The sequence below is a fragment of the Hydra vulgaris genome, chromosome 09 (genome assembly GCF_038396675.1).
Source record: "Hydra vulgaris chromosome 09, alternate assembly HydraT2T_AEP".
Taxonomy (NCBI): Eukaryota; Metazoa; Cnidaria; class Hydrozoa; order Anthoathecata; family Hydridae; genus Hydra; species Hydra vulgaris.
In genome coordinates this window covers 46,432,501-46,459,092 of record NC_088928.1, presented here as the reverse complement: position 1 = coordinate 46,459,092, position 26,592 = coordinate 46,432,501, and the positions used below count along the sequence as shown (strand labels likewise).

The 26,592-nt window shown below is 28.8% G+C and overlaps 1 protein-coding gene across 1 annotated transcript in view; it reads left to right on the top strand.

The window, feature by feature from the left end:
• The first annotated feature begins 8,325 nt into the window (after positions 1-8,325).
• LOC101235886 (protein YIPF4) overlaps positions 8,326-26,592 on the top strand; it is a 46,053-nt gene continuing 27,786 nt past the window's right edge. Inside the window, exons 1-2 of the mRNA XM_065805875.1 lie at positions 8,326-8,690; positions 16,124-16,295. Coding sequence (XP_065661947.1) covers positions 8,422-8,690; positions 16,124-16,295 — 441 coding nt within the window. The 5' untranslated portion in view covers positions 8,326-8,421. The remainder of the gene's footprint in view (positions 8,691-16,123; positions 16,296-26,592) is intronic.

The window sequence follows — 26,592 nt, the reverse complement described above, 5'->3', positions numbered from 1 at the left end:
TTAAATTTTTCAATATCCATGTATTTACAATTGATAGGATTCTCAACTATGTTTGTATCATCATCGTCGTTGTTATTTAGCTGATAAGTAAAGTAATTATTAAGTTGATTAAAAGTATAAGATTCTTGGGAGCAGGAAAAGAGGGAAAGGTTAGTAATTAAAATTAGTAAAATGGCTTTTACGGAATGGACCACTTTCAATAAAAAAATATTCCACGACAGACTACCTCAAATATAAGAAAGTTCATCTGATTTGCAATGAACCTAAAATAAGAGAACCAAAAAAATCTTTTAATGGAAGCATATAGAGCTTATCGAGGTGTTTAATATTTAATTTAGTCTGAGCTAAATCTTTCAGATTTAAACAACCCACTCTCTGATTTAGGTGAGTAACTTTAATGACTACATCACTTCAAAACTTTAGCTTGATGAAACTTAAGTTCTATCATTAAATTTTAATTTAATTTAGAAGTAAACAGAAACTTTTTTTAAACTATTTTTTTCCTCACACCCACTACACCTGGGGTCCAGTGGCGGATTCAGATTGGGGATAGGGGAGGATCTACCCGTGCCCCCTAAGCCGGTCAACTAGCGCCCCCTAAAATATAAGTTTCTCATTACAAAATTATGCGTTTAATAAAATTAAACGTAAAATTATTATAAACGGAAATAGAAAACTAGGCAACAACTAACCATTGCTTACATACCTGCTTTACAAATTTGCCCGCATTTAGGGCAGAAAACAAAACGGAAACGTTTTGTTTTCTGACGTAAATTCCGTCAGTATACTGTGACTTGTCAGTATACTGTTAATTTTAATTGAACGTGAGCTTGCAAAAAGCGTTGACTTTGATTGTCAATAAATCATTTTGCTTAAACCCAGTGGGCACAGGCTGTGCCAGCTAGGTTGAATGAAGTCTCGCAGTTCGTGAAATCGCAAAATTAGTGTAAATATATTTTTAAATAATCTAACTATAGTATTAAATGTTTTTTTGTTTTTTTTAATGATGGTTGTTAACCAAAATAAACTTTGCAAAACTCAGAGTGGCTCTAGAAAAAAAAATGTTTCTGGGCCACTTAGAACCCCTGTCGCCGCCTACTCATTTCCCTAGCCCCCCCCCCCCCCCCCCACAATGATAAAATGAACACGTAAATTGAATAAATATTAGGACTGGATTTAATTGAGCTCAGTGTTTGCAAAGTTTACAGATTTGATGTCACAATATGCTCAAGGGTGCATGCTTGAGCCAATTTGAAAAAACTCACAAATTATATTTGTAACTTTTATGTTACAAAAACAAATTCAAGACTATTTGCATTGATCATTGAACATATTTGTTCAATATTGAAGTAAATATTTGGTACATATTTATGATATTGCAACATGAGCTTGTTTCTTGGCTGCAGTGTCCTTGCCAATCCTTTGAATCAATAGTAATTTTTAGGATGAGCTAGCCTCAAGGAAGTATTGACAGTGCTTAGAAAAACATATAAGAACCTCTGTCACCATTAGGGCCAAGCTTAACAAAATAGCTATCTAAAATGTTACGAGATTGAATAACATAACTTAATAGACTTATGAATTGTTGCAGCGAGCAACAATTCATAAGTCTATTAAGTTTATTTCTATCTGTAATTGTCACTAAAAGTAAAATATTCACTCAAGTGTTAACTTGCCTTCTGGAAACTCATGTAAAAATTTGACTCAACCATTATGCTGCTCAATATTTGGTTCACAGCCTGGACCAGTTTCTTTAACCTGCTTTTCAACAGGTTCGTATTTAATTGAACATCAATAAGAGATTGAGTGGTCAGTTTAATAGCGTTTGAAGGTACTTTGGCTCTACATGGACCTTAATTAAAAATATACAGTATATATAAACTTTGTTTCAAAAGTTTGAGTAAAACTTCAAACTTAAATTATGTCTTTTAGAAGTTAGAAACTAGTCAACACTATACTTCCAGAATTTTATCAAACTTCATCTCTAAAGAGTTAGGACTTTCTTTCTATACTGATGATTGTTTAAGAATAAATATTTACCAAATGTGATTGCTGGTATTCACCAATTGCTTTAGCAAGTCAAACAGTATCTTCTGGGGATACATTTTTGTTAGCAATAGCTCAAGCTGTCATTTTTTCTAGTGCTTTGGCAATACTTGTGAGACACACTTGGTTCTTGCTCACTGATATTTTAGTCTTTAATAGAATGTTTTCTTGTAGCATTTTTTTCTAGCCAGTTTGGCTGATGAGACAAGTACACGTTGTGTCTCTTGTAATTACTCTCACTTATATTAAAACCAAAAAAAAGGCATTTCAACTTCTCGTTCCACTTTTTTTCTGGGAAAAGTAGTTTGGAAAATTACTTGCACAGCGTCTTTGTGGTACCCAATAATCAAAAACGTCAAGATTGGCATTGTGCAACTGGCATATTTTATGCTTAGAAATTTTCATCATAAATCTTAGTTTGATTTGGCATTGTAGTAATTGAATTCTACTATAGAAAAGAAAACTTAAACAATTTAAACAAATTTTTCCATTTTTTTAAACATGCATGTGTGAAGCATTCCGAGTTTTTTTGTGCGTTATCGAAGGGAGATTTGGCAGTAATCATTGTACCGTTCTTTGCAGTAATTGTGTAGGGTTTGAACTCAAACGGTGCCCAAGTTTTTTTTTATTGTTTTTTTTATCGGTACTGTATCTCCAATATTTAAATTTGGATTTTTTTTGTGGTGTTTTAAACTGTGTTTTTTTTTCTGCATAGCTTAGCATTTTTTTGTCTCTTTTTGGCATCAACCCTTGTCTGAAATGAAGGTGTGGTAAAACCTGTAACGCAATTGAATATGAGTGTAAACGGTGGTTTTTGGTTGGCACAATGGAGAGTAACACGGTAGGAGAACAAGAAATTGTATATTTTCTTTTTCCAGTCTCTTCATTCGATGTGTGCTGCTCGTATTGTTTTAATCAGTGATTTCATAAAAGATTCGGTTTGTGAGTTTGTTTGCGGTTAAAGCAGCGTAATTCATTTGCGTTGAATGAAGTATAAAGTGGTCTATTATCGCTTACAATTGTTTTCGGTACCCCATATAGTGCGATTGTTTTCTGTAGAAAATCAATAAGCAGGTCAACATATGTATTATGTATGATATCGACTACCAAAGGTTTGACGTTTGGGCTACAAGGGCTACCAAATAAAGTTCGTTAGGTAAAGGACTAAAGTAATCTATATTAGCGGTGTCCCAAACTTCTTCTGGTGTTGGTACAATTAATAGTTCGGCTGGTGTATTTTTTTTAACAAGTGCTTGACTAATTGCATATCATTTCATATATTGTTCTACTTAGTGTCTAGACCAGAAAAGTAAACTTTCTTTCTAGGATTTTCTCGTAGTGGTTTTCTCGAGTTGGAGGTGAATTTCTAGATTGTGGAATTATTGAGTACCAGGTGGCTATTATGCAAGAGTTGCATAACCGTAATTTCCAGTGAAAATGGAATCGCATTTGATGCTTTTTTCAATGCTCAATTGCTTTTACAATAATGCCTGAAATTTGATTTACTGGAAGTTCTCGGAGAATACTACTGTCTTGTTTATTTGGCGTGTTTTGTACAATAACTGCCTACATGACTACAAAATTTGCGTTGATGAAGACTGTAGTTTGTTGGGATCAAAGTATCTAACGCATGAGTCTGATATCATAGCGTTTTTTAGTTGGTCGAATTCATGCTGGCACTTAAAGTTTCAGTTCCTTGATGAATGTTATGAAGAAGGTTTCGTAAAGGTTAAGTAGTTTTACTGTGTGTAGAATAAAACGTTTAAAATTTTTCATGAGCCCGAAAAAGCTATAGTGTTTTCTGGTGTTGGCATGTTCTTGATATTATATTTTTCTGGATCTGGTTGCATTCCCTCTTTAGAAATATAAATCCAAAAAATTTGACTTTTTTTTTCCCAAATAAACATATTTCAAAATTTAGAGTTAAACCTCTCTGTTTAAATCTTTCTAATACTTTGTGTCATATTAAACCATGCTGTTTTGTATTTGAAGCGAAAATTATAACATCGTTGGCAATGTTTAACATTACTTCTATATCTTTTAAAACTTCTTTAAAGCGTTTTGTAGTTCCTCATGCGCGGAGTTTGCTACAAAATTAAGTCTTGTAAAACGTTTAGTTTTATTTTTGGATTAAAAAGTAGTTATTAATCTGGATTCCGGCGCAAGTTCGAACTTGTGAAATGTCTTTATTAAATCTAGTTTTGAGAAAACTAAAAATCATAGCTTTGTTGCAGATCACATGTCTACGCAAATTTTTAGGGTGCCGTCATTTTTTGGAAGGATTTGCATTTCCGTAGTTTTGAAATGTTTTTACTAAGAAGATTTTGCTAATCGTCTTTAATTATGAGTAAATTGCAAAGTAACTCAAATCGTTTAATGTAGCGTTTCCAGCTAAAAAATAACTTTCTCGCATCTTAAGTACATAAAAATGGTGGAAAGTTTGGTAAATTAAGTTTTTTTATAGCTATGGATAAATACAATGCTTATAAAAATTTTCTTTAAGATTTTGTTTTATTTTATATTAATTCACTTTTATATTCGTCGCCAATTTGATGATGAACTACAACCTTTATTATCGCTTACTCAATGACTTCACAAAATAGCTCATTTTTTTCTAATAGTATCTGGTAAATTTGCGTTTTTATGGTTTTAAGGAAAATTTAGATCTGACCATAGAATGCGTTGCAGTAATGATCTTGTTAACTGTTTAACTGTTGTTCACTTCTTCTTATTGATGTTTCTGAATCTTTTTGTACATTTTGACTACATCTCTATGTTCTTAAACGAACACCGTACCCCGAATCATATTTGTTTTAGTTTTTCAACATTATGTTTTAGGTGTTTCGAGAAGACCTAACACTCTTGTCACAGAACACTTAACTAGGAACTCACTTCCTTGAAAGTGCGAAATATGCCCGCTTCAAACCCTGGATCTCTGGCTTATAAAGAGAGCGCTCTAATCCTTGCATCATGATTGCTTAAATGATGGCAAATCCAGTAGATGAATATTTATAACTGTAAGCATATATTTGCATATATCAACATAATTGCAACACATTGTTGCGTTCCATTAACTTTTTATTTCAATAATTGTATTTTTGTAACCATCATAAATATTATAGATAGTTTTGAATTATATCTAAAAATATAATGTAGAAAAAAAAATTGGTTAAATATGCCTATAATAAAATTTTAGGTAGTTTCACAAGACAGTTAAGCAAATTTGTAAACACTAGCAAAATTAAAAAATTGGTAATGTGCGAACCTGCTTGAATGAAAATAAGTTGTAAAAAATTGTATAAACGCTAACTAAGAAATCCTATACTAGTCCATTTTGCCAGGTTTTAAGTAGTAGTATTCAAAGATCCGTATTCTGTATTTGATCTGGTCTTTATTTCGTTGTTTACGCATATCTTTTCAAGTCTGATAATGGTTAAGTAATTGGCACCTACATTTATGCAAATGTATAAAAACACGACAATATGCGTGCACCAATATATCTACTACAATCCGTGTAGTTAAAATGATAAGTAAACAAAAAACTGACGCAAAATTATCAACTAATTTTTTTTTCCTTTTATTTTTTTAATTCTTATTCTTTCTATGACTTTGTTTTTTGTTTATTGTAGGCGTTTTACTATAACTAATTTAGTTTTATGTTTGCAAGAACAAGTAAAAATGCGCTCTAACATTTTACAGTGTTTAAACTTACATAAAATCTTTGATAAAACTTTGTACCAAGCACAATCGTTGTTTAAAGCTTTGTATTATTTAATCAGTTCTTCAAATAGTTTATTCAAATTTTTTTAAATTTATTTAGTTTTTTCTAATAATTTATTCGATTTCTTTCAATTAATTTAGTTTTTTAATTAGAATATTTATTGACCGCACCTTTTGTTAGTTAATTCAAAGTAGGGTTGCACCGGAGCATCGGCCAGGCATCAGCCTGCCGGTGCATCAATAATTTTGCAGAAGCATCGGCATCGGTCTTGGTAACAATCAGCCGATGCCAATTGTTTTAAAAAACCAGTTTTTATTTTATTGTGTTTCTATATTGTGTGCAAAATATAATTATAGACTTATGGATCTAAACCATACATAGAGATAAGTTTAAAATCAAGAAATGTAAATGTAAATTGAAAAAAAAATTTTCTACCTGATGTTTCTTTTTTTGATATTTTTATTTTGCAAAATTTACATATTGAGTTGAACGTTTGTTTTTATCTATATCAAAATAGTCTATTGAACTATTTTGATTTTTAACAGTCTATTTTGATTTTTAATGAGCAAAGCAACTAAGCATTAAGCAAACTTTAGCAAATAAGCAAGCATTAAAATTGACTATTAACATTATATTTGAAAAAAATTTCTAATTTACCTATTAGTAAAAAAGAAAAGAGTACAAAACTAAATTTATGGTAGATGCTGATGCATCGGTATTGGTCTGTACTAATTGGCATCGGCATCAGCATCGGCCAAAAGTTGGCATAAGCGCACCCTTAGTTTAAATGAATTCTTAATGTTTTAAATGCTTGATATTTATTTATACGTATTTTGGGGTTACAATCTAGTTTAGCCCATTAAAAATTAGAGTATGGAATTTGTTGATCATTCAAAAACAGTGGTAGAAATTTGAACGAGCTCAATTTTTTTTTTCATAAAAGAAAAAAGGAGGTTCCCTAAGCTATAAAATGTTAAATATCCAAAAATCTTTTCACTCAATAATTTCTTTATTCAATCTTGATTATGATTTAAATAATGAACTTTTAAAATCATCGCTTTTTGATATCTTTTAATATATTTTGAGCCACTGTAGCGCAGCGAGTAGTGCGCTTGTCTCAGAAGCTAAAGAAATTTCACTGCCACCATTGTGCAAGTTTTATAATATCGGTAAGGATGGAGGCGTGAACTTCATTTTAAATGCTCTTCCGCGGTGCTCTGTGATTTTAGTTATCTTGGGGCACTTAAATTTTTAATTATAGGTGCCCTAAGGACTTCTTGGAGAACCTATAACAAAAATAAACAAAAAATGTCATCTGTTACCATACAAAAAGTTGTCATTGGTTATTGAAAAACTAGTTATTAATAAAATATGGAACTAAAAGTTAAATAGAAAAGGGTTTAGCACTCCCGATGGTCTACGCCGGATCAATATAAATTTACCTCCTGTTAAATGGGTTGAAAAATGATATCACCAATTGAAGAAGTATAGTTTGTAAAAAAAAGAAGTTTGTTTAATAATTGATCTACTGCATTACCAAATCTTTTCGCAATAAAATAAAATGGTTGCATTTTTAAAACAAAATGCATTAATTTTGTTTTAAAAATGTATAATACGCAAAACCTAATATAATATTGAACACTAGATTTTTGTTGTTGTTATCATTTCAATGTAAAAGCAACGTGTTCTTAAAGTAAGAGTTAGCTAAGGGAATAGATCTCTAATCTAAATGGTATATGAAAGGAAAAACTTGTCTTTGAAACTTGTCTTTGAAGAAAACTTGTCTTTGAAACTTGTCTTTGAAGAGAACTTGTCTTTGAAACTTGTCTTTGAAAGGAAAAACTTTTCTATGAAAAAAAAAATTTCTTTGAAACCAAAGAACCAAACGGTTATGAAGCAATATAAACAATAGCAGCCGTGGCGCAGTGGTTAGAGTTCTGGCTCAGAACCCAGAGGTCCCAGGTTTGATGCCAGCTCTAGCCATATAAGCGACATTGGTACGGAAGGAGGCATGAACTTCTTGTTAAATGCACTCCCGCGGTGCTCTGTGATAAGACCGTAAGGACTTCTGGGAGCACCTAAAATAACTGCAAAAAAAAAAAAAAAAAAAAAAAAAAATAGAAACTAAAGGGTTTTAAACCTTCTTTACAAAATATTTTTGCTTTGTTTGTAACTTAGAAACTTAGTAATCGTGGTAACTTTAATTTTATATTGTATTTTGCTAAACAAACCAAATCAAATGTATTCAACAATATATTTAAATGTCATGGGGTGGTTAGGTTGTATTTTGCAAAACAACTTCAATATACGTGTTCTGTGACAGTAAAATTTTTTTAATAAAATTAATTTTGCCCTGCATCACACTACTTTTAGTTGATTGAATTCAAGGTCAAGAGAACTTAAATTTTGTTTCAAATTTTTTAATCTATAGGCCTTAAATTTTACGTTATCAATTAAAAATGAATTACTATAAAAATAGAGAGTTAGCGCTACTTACTTTTTACGAATCGTGCGTTTCTTTTCGTTTGTATTTTTGTTTATCGTGTGATTCTTGATTTATTATGATGGTAATATTCGTTACGCAGCTTATGAAACGTTTTTGTTTTTGCTTTTAAAATTAACGAACCCGAACATTTTTTTTTATTTTTTTTTAAATGGATCCTCCAAGAGATTTTATGACAAGTTCATTACATACAAATAGTTCTAAAAATAATGAATATGAAGGACAATTTACATTCGAAAGTTTTCCAGACACTGATGGTGTTTCTGGGATGATGAGTGGAAAAGCAGAGAAAGATGTCATTACAACTCACACTTCTTTATTTGATAACAATTTGACTAATTCACTTTTAAATAAAAAAGGAATTAGTTGGTTGCTCGAAGTTGAAGATGATGATGACGAAACATTTGATAAACCGTTATTGTAAGAAATAAAATTTTATTACAACAATAGTAATATTATTATAACTGAAGTCTCTATAAAAACATCAAGGGAGTTGATAATTTATCAAAAATAGTTACAAGATTAGTAAACTTCAAATTTTTTTTTTTAATTGAGATTGATCTGTAAATTTGCTAAAATTTGACTTGTTTGGTGAGTATAAGTTCTCCTTTATAACACACACACACACACACACACACACACACACACACACACACACACACACATACACACAGACACAGACACAGACACACACACACACACACACACACACACACACACACACAAACACACACACACACAGACAGACATATATATATATATATATATATATATATATATATATATATACATATATATATATATATATATATATATATATATATATATATATATATATATATATATATATATATATATATATATATATATATATATATATATATATATATATATATATATATATATATATCTGTGCTTAGTCATCTTTAATTTTTACTATAAAATTGATGTAGCAACACGATCTACCTATTGATGTAGCAACATGATCTACCTATTTTTCAGTCAATGTATGTAAACAGTAAAAAAATAAGAAAACAATCAGAATGTTTTTATTAACAAAATAAAGAACATTTTAGTCTATTAAGATGTATTTTTGTGGCTTTTTAAAAAACAATAGTATTTAATGAGTTTCCTCATGTAAATTTAGTGATTTTTATATAGAGTGTACTTGGTTTTTTCACTTTAAAAGACAAAGAGTCATTAATAGCCTTTTTTTTTATACCATAAATGGTAAATTTAGGTGTCAAGTTTTAATTGGTTATAAATGTAAATTGTCCTATAGAGCCACCAGATGTATCATGGGCTAGAAAGTACACCAAACCACAGTCTTTTTTTTCTTTTTCTTTTTAATCAAACTTACTCCCAAAAATGCTGTTAGCAACCACTATTAAGTTTGGAAATAGTGGAAAACAAAGAATAGAGTTAAAGAGCAAGGAAACAGTTGAAAGAAGATTTAAAAAGTTGTAATTTGCGCGAGTAAGGAAAGCATAAAGATGAGAGAGAGTTCCAGAGGAATAAATTGTGGAGAAAAAAACTAGATAAATAAAAGTTTTTATAGGGTTGCTATCTATAAATATAGAAATATTGATAATATTTTGATAGTTGTTTGCAGTAAATAACTGAGTTTTGTTGGAGTTTAAATTCACAAACCACTGTAAGCCCTAAGCTGTTTCAGAAGTGAGATCAGATTCAATATCAGTTGCCTGTTCTAAGCAATCAAAAAGTAAAGAATTTTTATCAAGACAGGAGTATAAAGTTGAGTCATCAGCAAATAGAGCCACTTTAGATGTGAAATGGTCATGAAGATGTTTTGTAGATAATGATATAAATAAGAAATAACACAGGACCAAGTATAAAACCTTGAAGTATCTAGAAGTTACAGAAAATAAAAAAGAGTTTTGGCCTTCAGGGATGACTTTATTTAGGTGGTTAGAAAGAAATGATTTGATAATCTCAAAAACTTTTTTTAGATCCACCATATGAAGCAAGCTTTTAAAGAAGACATGCATGGTAAACATTGTTGAAAACTTTAGATATATCAACAGCAATAGCCTTTGCCTTGCAGTCTCCATCTAATGCATAATAGAATCTTTCAAACACAGCAGTTTGAAAAAGATGAAAAAAAAAAATGAATATGATTACATATAGCAGCTGCACACGAAAGTGAAAACCATGGAGTAGAATGAAGCTTGACTTAAAACCAACAAAAAGGAATAAAAGCTTACATACATAACTGAATCCAGGAAGTTACCTAGGAGACACATTTATCAAAAGAGAAGGAAAAGTCATCAGATCAAGGACTTCCATAAAGAAAATCATGAAAACAGTCCCAGTCAGCTTTAGGTTACTAGTAAGTAGTACTTACAAGTAACCTAGGTGAGTCCGAATAAGAAGTATAAGATTTTTAGAGATCATTGCATGTTAAATCCTCAAAAAAGAGAACAAGAGAAACTGAACACAAACTAGTGTCAGAGACCAGACACAAATCAAGAAGTGAAGGTAAGTGTCTGAAAAACAAGTCACAAAGTTAACTTGAGTCAGGACAGATATATAGAAGGTATGAGTTTTAGTGCCAGCAGGGTCAGTGGTTTTAGAGCCAAGCTATTCAGTTTGATTAGCATTAAAGTGCATCTTACCATCTAAAATGATGAACATTATATAAGCATCTTACTTTTTTGACTTTTTTAAAACTAAATTTGTAATTTTTATATGCAAAAAACTGTCATTACTTTAATCTAGACCAGCAGCAAATATCAGAGATGTATCGTAATAAAGTGTCTTATTAAGATGTATCTTAATAAAATATCTTAAAAAAATCTTAATAAAATAAATGAGGGGAAGTGTGTGATGCTTTAACATTTATGTTTATTAAAATGAGTGAATTTTTATGAAAGTTATTATATTGCAAATTATACTAAAGAATTTAAATTTTTTTTAGAATTCGTTTAGCCTGGCTGTGTAAAAGTTGCCCATTTATATCAGAAATACACTGGAAAAATTTCAATGCTCTAGGAAATTACTATGAGGTCCCCCAAGACCTTTGAAAATTTAATGGTTCCCTATTATTATATATAAAAAAAAGGTTTTTCAAAGTATTTCATGTTGTGTCTCAACTCAAATGAAATTGTATAAAAATTTCAAAAATAAAAATCATTAAAAATATTTTTTTTTGGTTTTACTGCATAAAAAATAAGACATTTTAACCAAAAAATTTAAAATATACATTTTTGGAAGTTTTTTTTTCAAATAATTGTTTTATTTGTTTTTTATAAAATAGTTATTGTTTTAAAAAATATTATTTAATTTCGCTTTATTTGAGACCCGCTATGACATGCCACCTGGTAATTTTTCAAAGGCCTTGGGTCACCTCAAAATAATTTCTCAGAGCATTGATATTTTCCAGAGTATTTCTGATATGAATGAGCAACTTTGGCACACCCAGCTAAATGAATTAAAATTTTTTTTTTTAAATAGTAATGTTAATTGTATACGATAAGTTACTAAAATAAAATTTTAATGTCGCTCTGGTACTCTGGTTTCCTATCATAATCAGCGGACCAAAGGAAAACTCCAACACTATTTTTACTGTCTAAAAATGCATGTTACCCTAGTGATAGAAATATTTCAATAGTTCAAAAATTTGCACAGATATTTAAAATGAATGAAAATTAGTATAAATACATATTTTACTAAATTAAAAATGTATTGGTGTTTTATTGGTTGTCTCAGGAGAAAAGGCGTCCCCCTTCCCCTGATAAAAAATTTAATAATGTTTTAAAATAAGAATTGTAATTAATTTGCGATTTAAAGATTATGGTCGGCTATGAATATATCTTGCTGCTTCAAATTGATAAATCAATATTAAAGTTATATTAGTTTAGAAATTATAGTTGAAAGTTCTGTTCTTTTCCAAACTTAATTTGGAAGATATATGACAAAGTGTTGCATTAGTTGACCTTTCTTTGGGATCGCTGAACATACCCTTTATCTGTTTACTATATTCTAAATTGTCAACTCTCTTCTTTAAAAACACCAGCAATACTAATGAAAAAATAAAAAAATATCTCTATAATGAATATATATATATATATATATATATATATATATATATATATATATATATATATATATATATATACACAGTACTGTGAATATGTTTTAGTCCACTTGTATAATTAGACGTGTTTACTATTTTTTAGATAAATTAAATGTGTGTTTTTATTTTTAAATGTTTAGTTTGCATTTTTAGATTAATTAAATGGGTAAAATTCTTTTAATAGAGAGACAAAAAGTTATTGAGCTTCATGAATAAGGTTATTCGCAGCGTTAATTTTCGTCCAAAACAGGATATTCGAAGACTGCTGTTGCAGAATTCATTAAAAAATTTAGAGAAACTGGCTCCCTTGAAGTTAGAAAGAAAAGTGGTAGACCTCCTAAGCTAACAAAAGATGAATATGAATATTTAAAAACCCTTTTTTTAAGAAATAGGAAAAAAACATCAACCGAGTTGACAAAGGACATTAACACAGCAACTGGGAAAAATGTCAACTCTTCTTATATTCGATGGCACCTACTTAAATCGGGATTAAGAGGATGTTTTGCAATTCGAAAACTATTATTATGGTGAGGCAATAAAGAAAAACGACTTAAATATGCAAAACAACACAAAGATTGGGCCCAGGAAATATTTAATGGGTTCTGTACACCGATGAGTCCAAATTCTAAATTTTTGGAACGAAAGGACGCTAATATGTTTGAAGAAGAATTGAAGAAGCCTATCAGCCCGAGTGTTTAAACCCTACTATTAAACATGGAGGAGGCTCTATACAAGTTTGGGGCTGTTTATCTTCCTCTGGATTAGGTGATTTGATCAAAATAGAAGGGCGACTCACCGGGGAACGTTATGTGGATATTCTAAGGCGCCATGCTGTATCTTCTGGAATAAAACTAATAGGTCATAATTTTATTCTGCAGCAGGACAATGACCCAAAACATTGTTCCCGAGTGGCAAAAAGTTGTTTAAATGAAATGGCAGAGGATGGAGTACTGGAAGTAATGACCTGGCCTCCCCAGAGTCCAATTTTAAATATAATTGAGCATATTTGGGATTACCTGGACAGAAAGAAGGTCGAATATGCTCCCCGAAATGCTGAAGAATGTTTTGAAGTACTTTAAAGAGAATGGCACAACATACCCCATGATGTTATAACTAAATTGTATGAATCTATTGCCTGGCAAATATCGGCTGTGATTAAGGCAAAAGGAGGACATGGTAGATATTAGGAGTTTTTTATGAAGTTTGACATTAAAAAGTTTGTTATTATTCCATATTTTGTGTGAATTACATGTGTTTTAATAAGTTTATAATATAGAACTACAAACTTAAAAATAAGAGAAGAATTCTCCAGGATTTTTTGAAAAAATGTTAGTGGTCTAAAATATTTTCACAGTACTGTATATATATATATATATATATATATATATATATATATATATATATATATATATATATATATATATATATATATATATATATATATATATATATATATATACAGTATGCAAAAAAAATAATCGTACGCTTAAAAAAAATCATAATTTTAAAGATTGCATCAAAAAAATAGTTGTCCGATAAAATATTTAAAAGTTTTTTTTAGATATCTTATCAAGTATTTTTTTAAGAATTTATTTGTGTATTGGTGAATTCATTGCTTTTCAAACCTATTAAGTTTTACACAATTGATCTAATGATGCATAAAATTGACTGCAAAAAAAATAATCGTACAGTTCTAAAATAATGTCAAATTGATCAAATTCTATAGAAATTAGTATCGAGTGGGGCCTCCTTTAGCTTTGATGGCTTCATCTAGATGATTTGGCATTGAGTTGATCAAATTTTGGGTCTCTTTTGTTGTTATATTATCCCATGCCCTCATTATAGCTTCTTTCAAGTTGTCTTTGCGTCTAAATGCTTGTTTGCCAGTTTTTCTGTCCAAAATATACAACCAATTTTCTATTGGATTCAAGTCCGGATTTTGAGATAGCCATTCCAAAACACTGATGTTATTTGTGTCAAAGCATAACTTCATTAAGGAATTAAATATATATATTCCTTTTTAATATATAAATTATTTTTTGTCATAATAGTTTAAAAAACGCACGATTTCTTTTGATGAAAATATTTTATAATAAGATATTTTATTTTAAGTTTATTATCAATTCAATAATGTAAAGTTTTAATGACGTTCGTTTAATTTATGAAAATAAACTATGATCACAAATGTGTTATCGATAACTGAAAAACTCTTTATTGTTAAAAAAAAATTTTAAAAAAAGTTCACAAAATAAGTAAGAAAAAATTTATTAACAGTTAATAATATAACCAAGAACCAACTGTAAAATTATAAGAAAATAAACAAATATTATGTTACGTTTTATGAAAAAAAATATTTTTTTCAAAATAAAATTTAGTTTATATTTGAAAAAAATAAAAATGATTTTTCAAATAAGAACTAAGATTTTATTTGTAACTTTTGTTATAGTGAGAAAGAATAAAAAAAGTATGATTTTTAACGTGTTAATAAAATAACTTTAATTACAATGCGTTACTTGAAAATACGCTAGTGATGCAATATAATTTCTAACAATACAAAATATATTTGCTGAGTTGAGTTACTTTGAAATGCGTTAGGCATTTTCGTTACACAGCGAAATCTCATAACAAGGCATCAAATAATATACTATGCAACAACAAAACAAAACTACCACCCAACTCAAATCCGGGGTTTACGAACTTAAATGCTCATGCGGAAGTATATATATTGGTGAGACCAAAAAGAAGACCATTTTAAGAAGTGCGGAATACCAAAGAGCCTATAAAAATCAAAAATGGTCAGGTTCAGGCGCAACGGAACATTCTAGAACATGCCGTGGTACTTTTGATTGGCTGAATCCTAAGACTTCGGCAGTCATTCCAGAATACAGGATAAGAAAAGTTAGTGAATCCCTGGAGATAAATAAAGCAAGAGTTCGACACAAGATAGGTATTGGGCTGTTAGGTATAGGTAACTGTTCTAAAAAGAGATTATAGGGATAATGTGAAAACAAAAACTTGAGGACCATTATTATATTATTTGATTGGTTTTTATATTTTGCACTTTTTTAATATCTTCTTTTTTAAACGGTTGGTTTTATGTTATTTTGTAAAATTTTTTTCATTACCTGATGAGGCTGACCACAAAAGGTCAGCAAAATATCATTATCATATTATTATATCAAAATATATTTAAAAAATAGTTATACGCTTCCTTTTTTATTATATATATATATATATATATATATATATATATATATATATATATATATATATATATATATATATATATATATATATATATGTATGTGTGTGTGTGTGTATATATGTGTGTATATATATATATATATATATATATATATATATATATATATATATATATATACATATACACCTGTAAATGCTACATGTATGCGAGTAAAACTATTTTTTTACCAAAAAATGGTTGTTTATTACTGATACTGATAATCCTCAACATTTTTTTTCAAGCCCCCAAAACCTTTTTACAGTTTTATTTCTAAATTCAAAGTTTAATACTTTTAAATTTAGGATAATTTTTAGTAAAGAGCCTTAAATTTAGCAGGATAAAAATTTTTAGGTAGGTCTATGGCGCATGTAAAAAATATTAAGGTGTTTTGTTGCCAAATAAATAAATAGAGACTTTTTTTATTACTGCCTGATTCTTTTTTTAATATGCATTTCTACTTATTCTTTTTGTTAGTAGATGTTTTGTCAAATTACAATATAATTTATTCTTTAGAGAGGAACTGGATATCGATCTAAAAGATATATTCTACAAAGTGAGATGCATTTTATTTCCGCTACCCCAACTTGGTTTTGAAAGAAAAGTTCTTAAGGAAAATCCTGACTTTTGGGGGCCATTAATAATTGTACTTTGTTATTCATTGCTGTCTTTATATGGTCAATTTAAAGTAAGTTTCACAAATAGTATTTCTTAAACATTTTTAGTTGAATTAGTTAACAAAAATGAGAAGTACAAGGTATAGTGAGTGATAATAATGAAACAATAAGTGATAATGCATGAGATTAGAGGTTTTGAAACTAATCCTTCATTGTTAAAAGAAAGAATGAATGAGCAGGGGAAATGAAAAGAAATGAGCATAAATGTATAATTATGCATAATTATTCTCATTATTTCATTACTACTATAACTCTTTGTAAGTTTAATCTCCAATGGTTCCAAATTTGTGCATGGCAATAGTATGGTTCTACACTTATGTGAAATCATATTATTGCCACATAAATTGGCATAAAATGATCTACTAGAGTGTTGTTTTGTTCTATTGTTGAACTTAAGTGATTTCATTTTTAGCATTCTAGTGTATTTTGTAATGACCTTCTTTAATTTGTTCTTGGGTAAATAATACAAATAATTATTTTATCAATAATAATTGCTAATAAGTTAACAAAAAACAAGTACAAACCACAAATGGTTATATTATTTTTAAGTTTAATAATTACTAACTTAAGTTCCTTTCTGAGTATAATCTTTAAAAACCTTTAAAATCTTTCTTTATACAGAAATAACTTCAGCGATAACACACTTGATCCCAAAATGATTAATGCATACTCCTTCAAATAACAAGTTCAAATCCAAAATATTTTTGTAGAAAAACAATGTGAAACTTTGAGAGCCTGAACTTCTACTTTTTTTCAGAATTTAGGAATATGTAATATTTCAACGTGTTTCCTACAGAAGGCAGTTGGTTTGTTAATAATTAGTTTATAGGATAATTAAGAAGGTAAACGGTTTTTCTAGGACTAGTAGAGCAATTGTATTTTCTCTTTGCATCTTATTTTCTTTTTGTCTTTGAACATTCTATATTAAAAGCAAATAATAAATTATCTTATCGTTAACACGTTATTTTCACACATAGTGTTAAAGATGTATATATATACACACACACACACACACACACACACACACACACACACTGCCTGGCAAAAGTTCACAGTGACTCAGCAAAAATTAAAAAGTATATAAAGTATGCAAATTCAAAAATGCAAATAAACTCGGAAAAGATAAAAAAAGCATATAAAATTATTTTATATATTTTTTTATCTTTTAAAAAATTAAATTTAGCCGAATTTCCTTACAAACAACCTTTTTAGACCTATGATAAAAACAAACAAGTTTAAGCAACAAAAATTTATAGCTTGTTTTTGCCAAAAAAATTTCACGTTTTTAGTTCTTGCTTTCAGTAGTGAAAGCAAAGGGTGCATTTTTTTGACTATCAATACAGTAATGCACATACAAGTTAGACATACATTTGACTAATTTATCTAAATAAATTGGAGAAATATTTTTCCACGCGTGTTGTAAAATTGACCACTAATAACTTGTTGATTTAGGACACTTTTTTTGTATCTCACGATCCAGTCTCATGCCATTACTGAACTTCTACCATGTTTGACAGTAGGCTGTATGTTTATAAAAGTTAATAAAAGTACACTGGATGGAATTTTTCAGTGGCTGTTCCTCTCACATAAATCTGTTGTTTTGTTCCAAAAACAATGAGTTTGGATTCATCTGTCCACAATACAATTTGCTAGTCTATTTCTGTCTAACTTTTATGGACTAGAGCCTATAAAAGCTTTTTTTTTAACAATTGCTTTTAAAAGAGGTTTTTGAATTGAATTTTGAAGCTACTCTACTATTTAAGCCAACACTTTTCAAGTGGTGTCACACAGTCTTTTCTGAAATAATTTTATTATAAGGGGCATTAAAGTTAGATGTTATTTCTCGGGCTGTTGCTATGAACTCATAAAGTAAAGACCTCTTGATAATGAATATATCTTGATAATATTGAATGGCGAAGTTCTACATGATAAGAAAAACTTAATAATCTCTCATGGGGTGTACAATTAGTTGCTGTTGATAGCAATTGAAGTGAGTGAAGGGCATTGGATAGAACAGTTTCTCAATTTCTAACATCTAGGTTGTGGGTTCTTATGACAAACAAATATTTCTCCAAATCGAATCATTATATCTTTTAACTTTTCCATTACTGATAGGATGATATGGAGTAATATTACTTGTTGCAATTCCTTTCTGTGTAAGGTAAGATTTTAATTCATTAGACATGAATTAGGAGAATCTGTCAGAATGAACGTAAGTTGGAAAACCACAAAGACAGAATATTTGATCTAAACATTTCACAACCATTGTTGAACTAATATCTGGACATAGGACAGCAAATGTATATGGGGAATATTCATCCATAACCGTAAATAAATATTTATTTATAGAATTAGATGGCAATGTTCCTTTAAAGTCTGTACTAAGATGATCTATTGGATATATATGGATTTGATTAACTCACTGACATTTGCAGATCGATGCAAAAACTTTAGTTTTATTTCTGAACAAATATAGCAGTTGGAATAAACTTTCTTGACTTCATCTGTAAAACAAAGGTAAGTTTTTAGATTTAACAAAGTGAAGCATACAAGTGACTCCATGGATGACATAGGTAGTTATGTATATTACTTATGCTTGTTTGAGGTTAAGTTGTGGCACAAAAAGTATGCTTATGCATGCTTTTTGTGCATCAGGAACAATATTATTGCCTCCAGAATGACATAATATAGTGTTATTAAACTCTGCTAACTCCATCCTCCAGCACTGAAACATAAAAGCTACATAATGCTGATCAGTGATTAACTGGAATTGATTTCTTAACAATAAATGTTGTCATTTTCGAACAGCTTTAATAATAGCCACAGCTTCTTTTTCTACTGTTGGGTTATTAATTCCACTCCTGTTTAATGTCTGAGACATAAAAGCAACTGGGTGTCCATTTTTATTTAAGGTAGCTGATACTGCTACCTCTAATGTATCACATTCAACGACAAAAGATAAGCCCTCACCAATGAGAGCAAGTGGCAGTGTGAAGTTCTTGTTTAAGTAATTGAAGTACTTCAAATACTTCACTATTATTTGGAAACAATTTAACATTTATTCAAGGTCAAACTTTATTACCAAAAGAAGGGATCCACTTTGAGTAATAAGAAAACATACCCAATACTCGGTGAAGTGATAAAATGTCAAAAGGAGGAGATATTAAAAGATGTAACAGTTCAGCATCCGGTTTTATATTGTAATAACCAACGCAATAACCAAAAATATTTATTGAAGAAACTAAAATAACAGATTTTGATTTATTTAATGTTAGGCCTCAATATTGTAAGGCATCTTGAAACCGCAATTTTCATTGTGATGTGCCTGATTATAGCCACCAGTGGTTATATTATCTAGCTATGGAAAAGTGCCATGTAACTTTTCTTCAACAAATTTGCCCATAGATCTTTGGAACATAGACACCCCATTAGTTACTCCAAATGGAATCCTGCAAAATTTGAACAATTTTCCACTAGCCTCAAATGCCATATACTCTTTATCTGAATTTTTTATAGAAATTTGGTGGTTAGCACTTTTCAAGTCAAAGGTTTAAACCCTTTGTATTTTGCAAATTTATCATATCATCCATTCTAGCAAAAGGATATGCATCTAATTCAGTGTAAAGGTTAACTGTTTAAGAGTAATCAATGCATAGGTTTTTTGTTTTGTTTGGTTTCTTCAGATTTTTTGCTACCTCTACTTGGGCTCTCCATGGGGAGAAACATGGCTCAATTTTACCATATGATAATAACTGTGATATTTCACTTTCAATAAAGTTTTGATCATCTTTGTTAAATCTTCTTGATTTGGTTGCTATCGGCTGAGTTTTGTCTGAAAAAGGGGAAGTTGGGGCACAGTGGATCGGATTTCTTTATTTTTTAAATTGGACAAAAGTTAAAATATCTATTTTATTTTTTTCAAGGCAAAAGGATTGAGATATATAAGTCCTTTATGATAAGAAATCACTAAAACCAAAATATTTATTTAACGGCTCACAGAAAGTATTAAAGGGAGTTGTGTTGTGTGATTCACTGTGCACCAGTACTGGGGCACTGAATCAATGAACACAGCTGTAAATTAATGATAGTAAATAGGGGCATAGCCAAATAACTTTGAGGCTGAGGAAGTATAGACACTGTACACTATACTTTTGAAATACTTTTAATAGTTAGATTAGTATAAAATTGAAATAATAGACATTTTGAAAAAATCAACCGATTCTCTATACCCCGATTCACTGCACCCCGATTCACTGTGCCCCACCATAACAAATTAGGTTCAAGTCTAACTTCTTGGGACATGAGTGTTATTAAAGGAAAAGCTAAACTACTAAAAAAGCATAAATATCAATAATCCGAAAAACTTCAACTTTTATAACTATTTCAACCATGACCTTTATGACAAACATTAGCAAGGTAAAAAAATTTACTTTAGTTAGCTAAAAAAAAAAATTGCCTACCAAAAATGGGTAGTCAAAGGTTATGTGGTAACAACTATAAATAAAGAATTATTTATAGTTGTTACCACATTTTTTTAATTATTTTACTTTAAACCATTTACTTCAAGGTTAACAAAGCAACAACCCACTAACTCAGACTCCATTGTCAATAGGGCCATAGAGATCTTTCTTTTACTGGGTAATGTTTTTATTTTTAAAGTATCAATAATTTTTTTATAAAAATTGTATAAAATCTGAACTACAAGAATCAATTAGTGCAGTTAATGATACATAGTTAATTCTGACAACAGCAGATGCATAAGAGAGGCTCAATGAACAATATCTTGAAATAGTACCCAAACTTGGTTATGCATTGCAGTGGAAACGCTGTGAGTTATGTTCATTGGCTTGCCAAGACACAAACTTTGGAAAAATATCTATCACAATTAAAATTAAAATAATTACCACAATAAATGCAGTTTGTTTGTGACAGCATCTTCTACAGATAAACCGGGACAATGACAATCCTAGCCGAAGCAAAATTTGGCATCTAGCTATCAGTGTACATAAAAGATTTTTTACACTGTACGTGCTGTGATTAGCATTTTAGTTTTGCAATATTTATTAAAGAATTTTTTTTCTTGCTAATTAATTTATTATGCAAAAAATAAATTTTTACATTGTAGATTAAAATATATGAAAGCAAATAAAAAAAGTTATTTCTTTTATAAAAGAGAAAAGTGTTTTTTGTTTAAAAGAATTTGTTTTTTATAACATTTTTTTTTTTATTAATTCAATATCGTTCTTTTATAACGTTTTTTAAAATTTTTAGTTTATAAAAGTTCTTCAGATGTAATTTATTTATGAACATAAATTGTTTATGAATATCTTTTGTGCATATTGGTTACTAAAATCTCTCTATAAATTGTTTATAATCTTTATTAAAATATTACATTAAATATGTAATTAATAAAAATAAAAAAATAAAAATAAGTTGTGATAAAGAAACAAAAATTATATTAAAAATATGATTGTTTTAAAAATAAATTATAAGAAATTAAAATCTTGTCAAATACCCAATTTAGATTCAGAGTTGTTATGAAGGCCAAAAGTAGCAAGGCCAAGGCCGAGAATTAGAGTTTCAAGACATTTTTAAGACCATCATCAAACATTTTTAAGACCAAAGACTTAAATTTTTGCCTTACGTTAATAAAGTAATTATGTAAAATAAAGAATGATAACTTTTAATTCTTTAATTTTGTGTATTCTTTTATGAAGGCCAAGGCTAAAACAATCAAGGTCAAGGCCAAAAATTTCAAGGCCAAAAGTTTCAAGGTCAAGACCTTGATTTTTGGCCTTAGGGTAAGGCCGAGGCTAAGGACTAACAACTCTGTTTAGATTTCATCAGTATTTTTGTTATATTAATTGAAATGATTTTTAACACCGTTGAAAATTAAATTTAATTACAAGGCAGTACTCTAAAATACACAAATGACACAATTTAACTTTTAACAATGTAAATATCAAAGCTATGTTAAAGTTACATTTATTAGTTTTGATTATGCAATAAAATTTCATAACAAGACCTGCATATATATATATATATATATATATATATATATATATATATATATATATATATATATATATATATATATACACACACACCTTAAAATGGGGTAACATTAGCCTAACTTTTTGTGTTTTGTGTGAAAAAAGTAATTATTGAACTTGAAAAAAATTACAAGTTGGTGTTTTAAGTGGTTTGTTTAAATAAACATAGTCCTTTACTTTATGACTATTTTTAAAATTCCAAATACTATAAAACCATTTTATTATTATTTTAAAATTATGGACCAAAGTTATCTTGGATTGGGGTAACTTTAGTCCATGCCAATAAAACCTATGTTCCTTATGGATTAGACCAGATTAAAGTTAAACTAATGAAAATTACTGGCATTTATATTTGTCATGCATGTTTGCATTAAGTTTTACCTTGTTTTCAATTTAAAATGTTCCTGAAATTGTTAAAAAAAATTACATTTTAATAATTATAAAACTCTAATATCATGAACTATTATGTCAGACAAAGTTTACTTTGCACTTCAAGTTTTCTGAGCACTCAAAGCTAGTTCAAAAGTACAATATTGATTTAACAGAATTAGGTTTAACAGTTAAGTGGGGTTTTTTTATGTAGAGGAATTGAAGATCTTTTAAAATGACTGTTTCAACATCTTGAAGTGTAACACTCTTGGCAGCAGGCAGCTGGATTTTCTTCTTTTATTTAGACCATCTTTAAAAAGAAATTGTCTCTTTTTTTCCAACTGTTCAAGGAAAGCTTTACCAACTGCATTTTTATTTACAGGCTGGTTTTTAGGCAAGCAGTCTAGCAGTTTTTGTTTATTCAAGGTAGGGATTCCAAATTGGGATTTTGGAATTCCGAAATTTATTTGTTTTTATTAAATTCGAAATTCCAGAAAAGAAAGAAACCAAATTCCGGATTATTCAAATTTTTATATCATTAGTTATTTTCGAATTCGCATATTATTGTTGTTGTGCTTAAAAGTAAAAAGAATTTTGCTTATTTTGTTTTTATTGAAACAACAGCAAAAAAATTTTATTGTGAAATTGTGAACAAGCAGGTTGCTTGAGTTTGCACTAGTTTTAATAATACTTATTATATAACATTATATAAGCCCACAGGGCTCAATTTAACAGTCAGACATTGTCCGGCTAAAACCTCAGATTGTCCAATCAATTTACAAAGTAATTGGACATTTTGACTGACAGGAATTAAATTCTACAAAATAAAGCTTGGACAGGAATAGTATGTGATGGAACGCTATTGCTGACCATGCAAATGATTTTTTTGTTTACAACTAGACCACGACTGTTTAGATGTTTGCATGACTTAAACGCTTTAGAAATGCGCTGAAAAAAAAAAAAGTTAAGCTAAACTTAAACTAGAAAAAAAAATTGAAAAAACTAAAGAATAAGCAAAACAATTTCTTACAAAAAAGAAAATAACTTTGCCTTAAAATAATACTAAAAAAATTCGAAGTTAAAATTACTTTTTGTTACGTTTTTAATTTAAAATTGCATTTGAAAAAAATTACTTTTAAAACGTTTAATTAAAGATATGCAAAACGCTTTTACAAATTACTTCTTTTGATTGTTCAATAAATGAACATATTTTATATAAATTTTTGAAAAGTGGAATTAAATTATTGAAAAATAACTAAGACTTTTTTAAGTTGTAATTTTTAATCATTTCATGCTTTAATTAGTAAGTCAAGTTTAAAAAAAAAACTTTTAAACAATTCTTTGTAAAAATAGAAAATAAAATTAAATCAATTAAATCATGGGTTGTTTTAATTTAACTTATTCATAGTTTAAAGTAACTTAAAAAAATAATCTTTTGAACTTTTTTTAAAAGACATGGAAAAATAATTTCGAGCGTTTAAATTTGTCATAAAAAATATGTACCTACTAAAAATATGTACCTACTAAAAAAATGTACCTACTAAAAAAAAATTAAATATAATATTTAAATTACATATACGTTTATTTTAAATGATCATTATTATTAATTTTTGATTTTATTTAAAGTCTTTAAGCAACATAAAAACATTAACGAAGATCAATGATTAAAAGTTATTTGTAACTTATCAAATTTTTTTTTTGTATTTAAATTGTTAAAACATCAAAACAGCCGTTGTCAAATTATAGCAAAAAAATAGTCATTGTCAGTTAAAGCATGAAAATTTAAAATCTAAAAAAATATATCAATATTAAATTAAAGCTATTTTATTAAAAAACAAGTCTACAATGAAATATTCTAAATAATAAGAAAAGAAACTACAGCTTCACTAGACTAACGTAAAATAAACTGAATAACATGACAAAGTTTTTGATTGCATAACTCGGTTATGAGTTATGCAATCGAAATACCCATTTTCATATAATACCCATTTGCATATCATTATCAATTTTTTGTTAGTTTAATATTGTTGTGCTTTGCTCGCAAATGCATACCCATTTGCGAGCAAAGCACAACAAGGTATCAAACTAACAAGAAATTGATAATGATTCAAGTGTTGCTGGTGTGAGTGCTGTTAATTTAAATAGAAAAAGCAAAACTTGAAAAGATTTTTATAATTCAAAAGTAAACGAAAGTTTTGTTGCAGTAATATATAGAATGGTTGCTTCAAACTGATTATTTTTTCAAGTTTTTTGTACTTCAGACGATTTAAAAAAATGTTTAGCAATGCGCAGATTTGATGTTTTGCCCATTCAATTCAAATTGCTATAGTGAACATATTCTATAAAGAGCAAACTGAACTAAAGGAAGAAGAATATAATAGTGAAAGTGACCTAAATCTTGAATCAAATAAAGAAAATCTAACTGATGACAAGGATGATAAAAAGGGAATGTGGATAGACATTAAAAATGAAACTGATGTTATAAAAACCAGAAAATTTCCAACATTGATACATAAAAAAAGTATAAAAAGTTGTTAAAGTTTTCTGTTGTTCGTCTTTGAAAAATGCTTCAAAAATACGTGAAGCAAGATTGTAAAAAAGAGTTAAACCTTGTGTTAGATTTGAAAAGTAGATGGAGCAGCATGCTGTTCATGTTACATCGTTTAAATGTTTTAAAATCTTTAAAGAAAGCATTCATTGATATCAATGCAGACATATTTTTATATGAAACGGAATATGATACAATGTCAAAGATATAAAAAAATTGATGCCAGTAAAATTAGCTGTAGATGCTTTATGCCATGCTGACGCCAACTTATTTCTGCAGACGCAAAATTTACATTTGTTACAAAATTTAGGTGAAGATAACAAAATAACTGAAGAAGAACTCTTATCTGATGTTTTACAGTACCTGCATAATGGAGATAGAGGGAGAAAAAAATTCATGAGAGTATTTCTGTTCATTCTAAAATGGAAATAAATAACTTTATTCTAACCCTAGCCCAGCATCTTAAAAATGAAACTTCTCCGCAAGTCGATTCAACTAATTCTGAGTCTGATCCAGATATAGAATCTGAATTTGAACCTAACGAAAGTAAAACTGAACCCTTCTTGGCGAAATTGCTACAGCAGAAAATCCATTTTTCTGCTGTAACAATTTCCACAAAGTTTAATTTTATTTCATAATTCTGATTGAATTGTTTAAAAAACCATTCAATCAGCAATATGAGATGAAATTAAACTTTGAGACGAAAGTGGGTTGCATGGACCAACCTGTTGTGTATTCCTGCAACAAGTGTTGAAGCAGAGAGAGCTTTTTCCGCCATTGAAACATTTTCACCAAAAATCAGGTCAAGACTTAATGATACGACATTGGATAATTTGTGCATGCTTACAAGCTTTTTTAAAAACCAGAGTTAAAAAAAAAAATGTTTTTATATATTATTTTATTTTTCTCATTGAATTTATTCTGTTTATTTTGTTTTTTTCATTGATTTTGTTTTATTTTACATTTTAGTTTGAAATACTTTGAAACTTTTTTTTTTCTATCAAATTTTTTTTGCAATTCCAGAATTATATTGGAATTCCGAATTTCATTTCATGTAATTCTAAAAGTTCAGGAAATCATTTTTTGATAAAAATTGGATTCACTAATTTTTACTAAAAGTATAAATGCCCCATTTTTCATACCCAGCCATCAAAGTTTCCTCTTGATTTACTTCCAAACTTGCTAACAATTCCTTTACAGTGTTGGAAAATAATCTTTAGGGATGGTTAAAAGTTTAGATCCTGAAGTATACTCTATTCACTTACTCAGTAATCTGCACCATGATCTTTTCATAAGCGCAAAGAAAGCAACATTCAATGGTTGAGTTAGCTAAGTTGA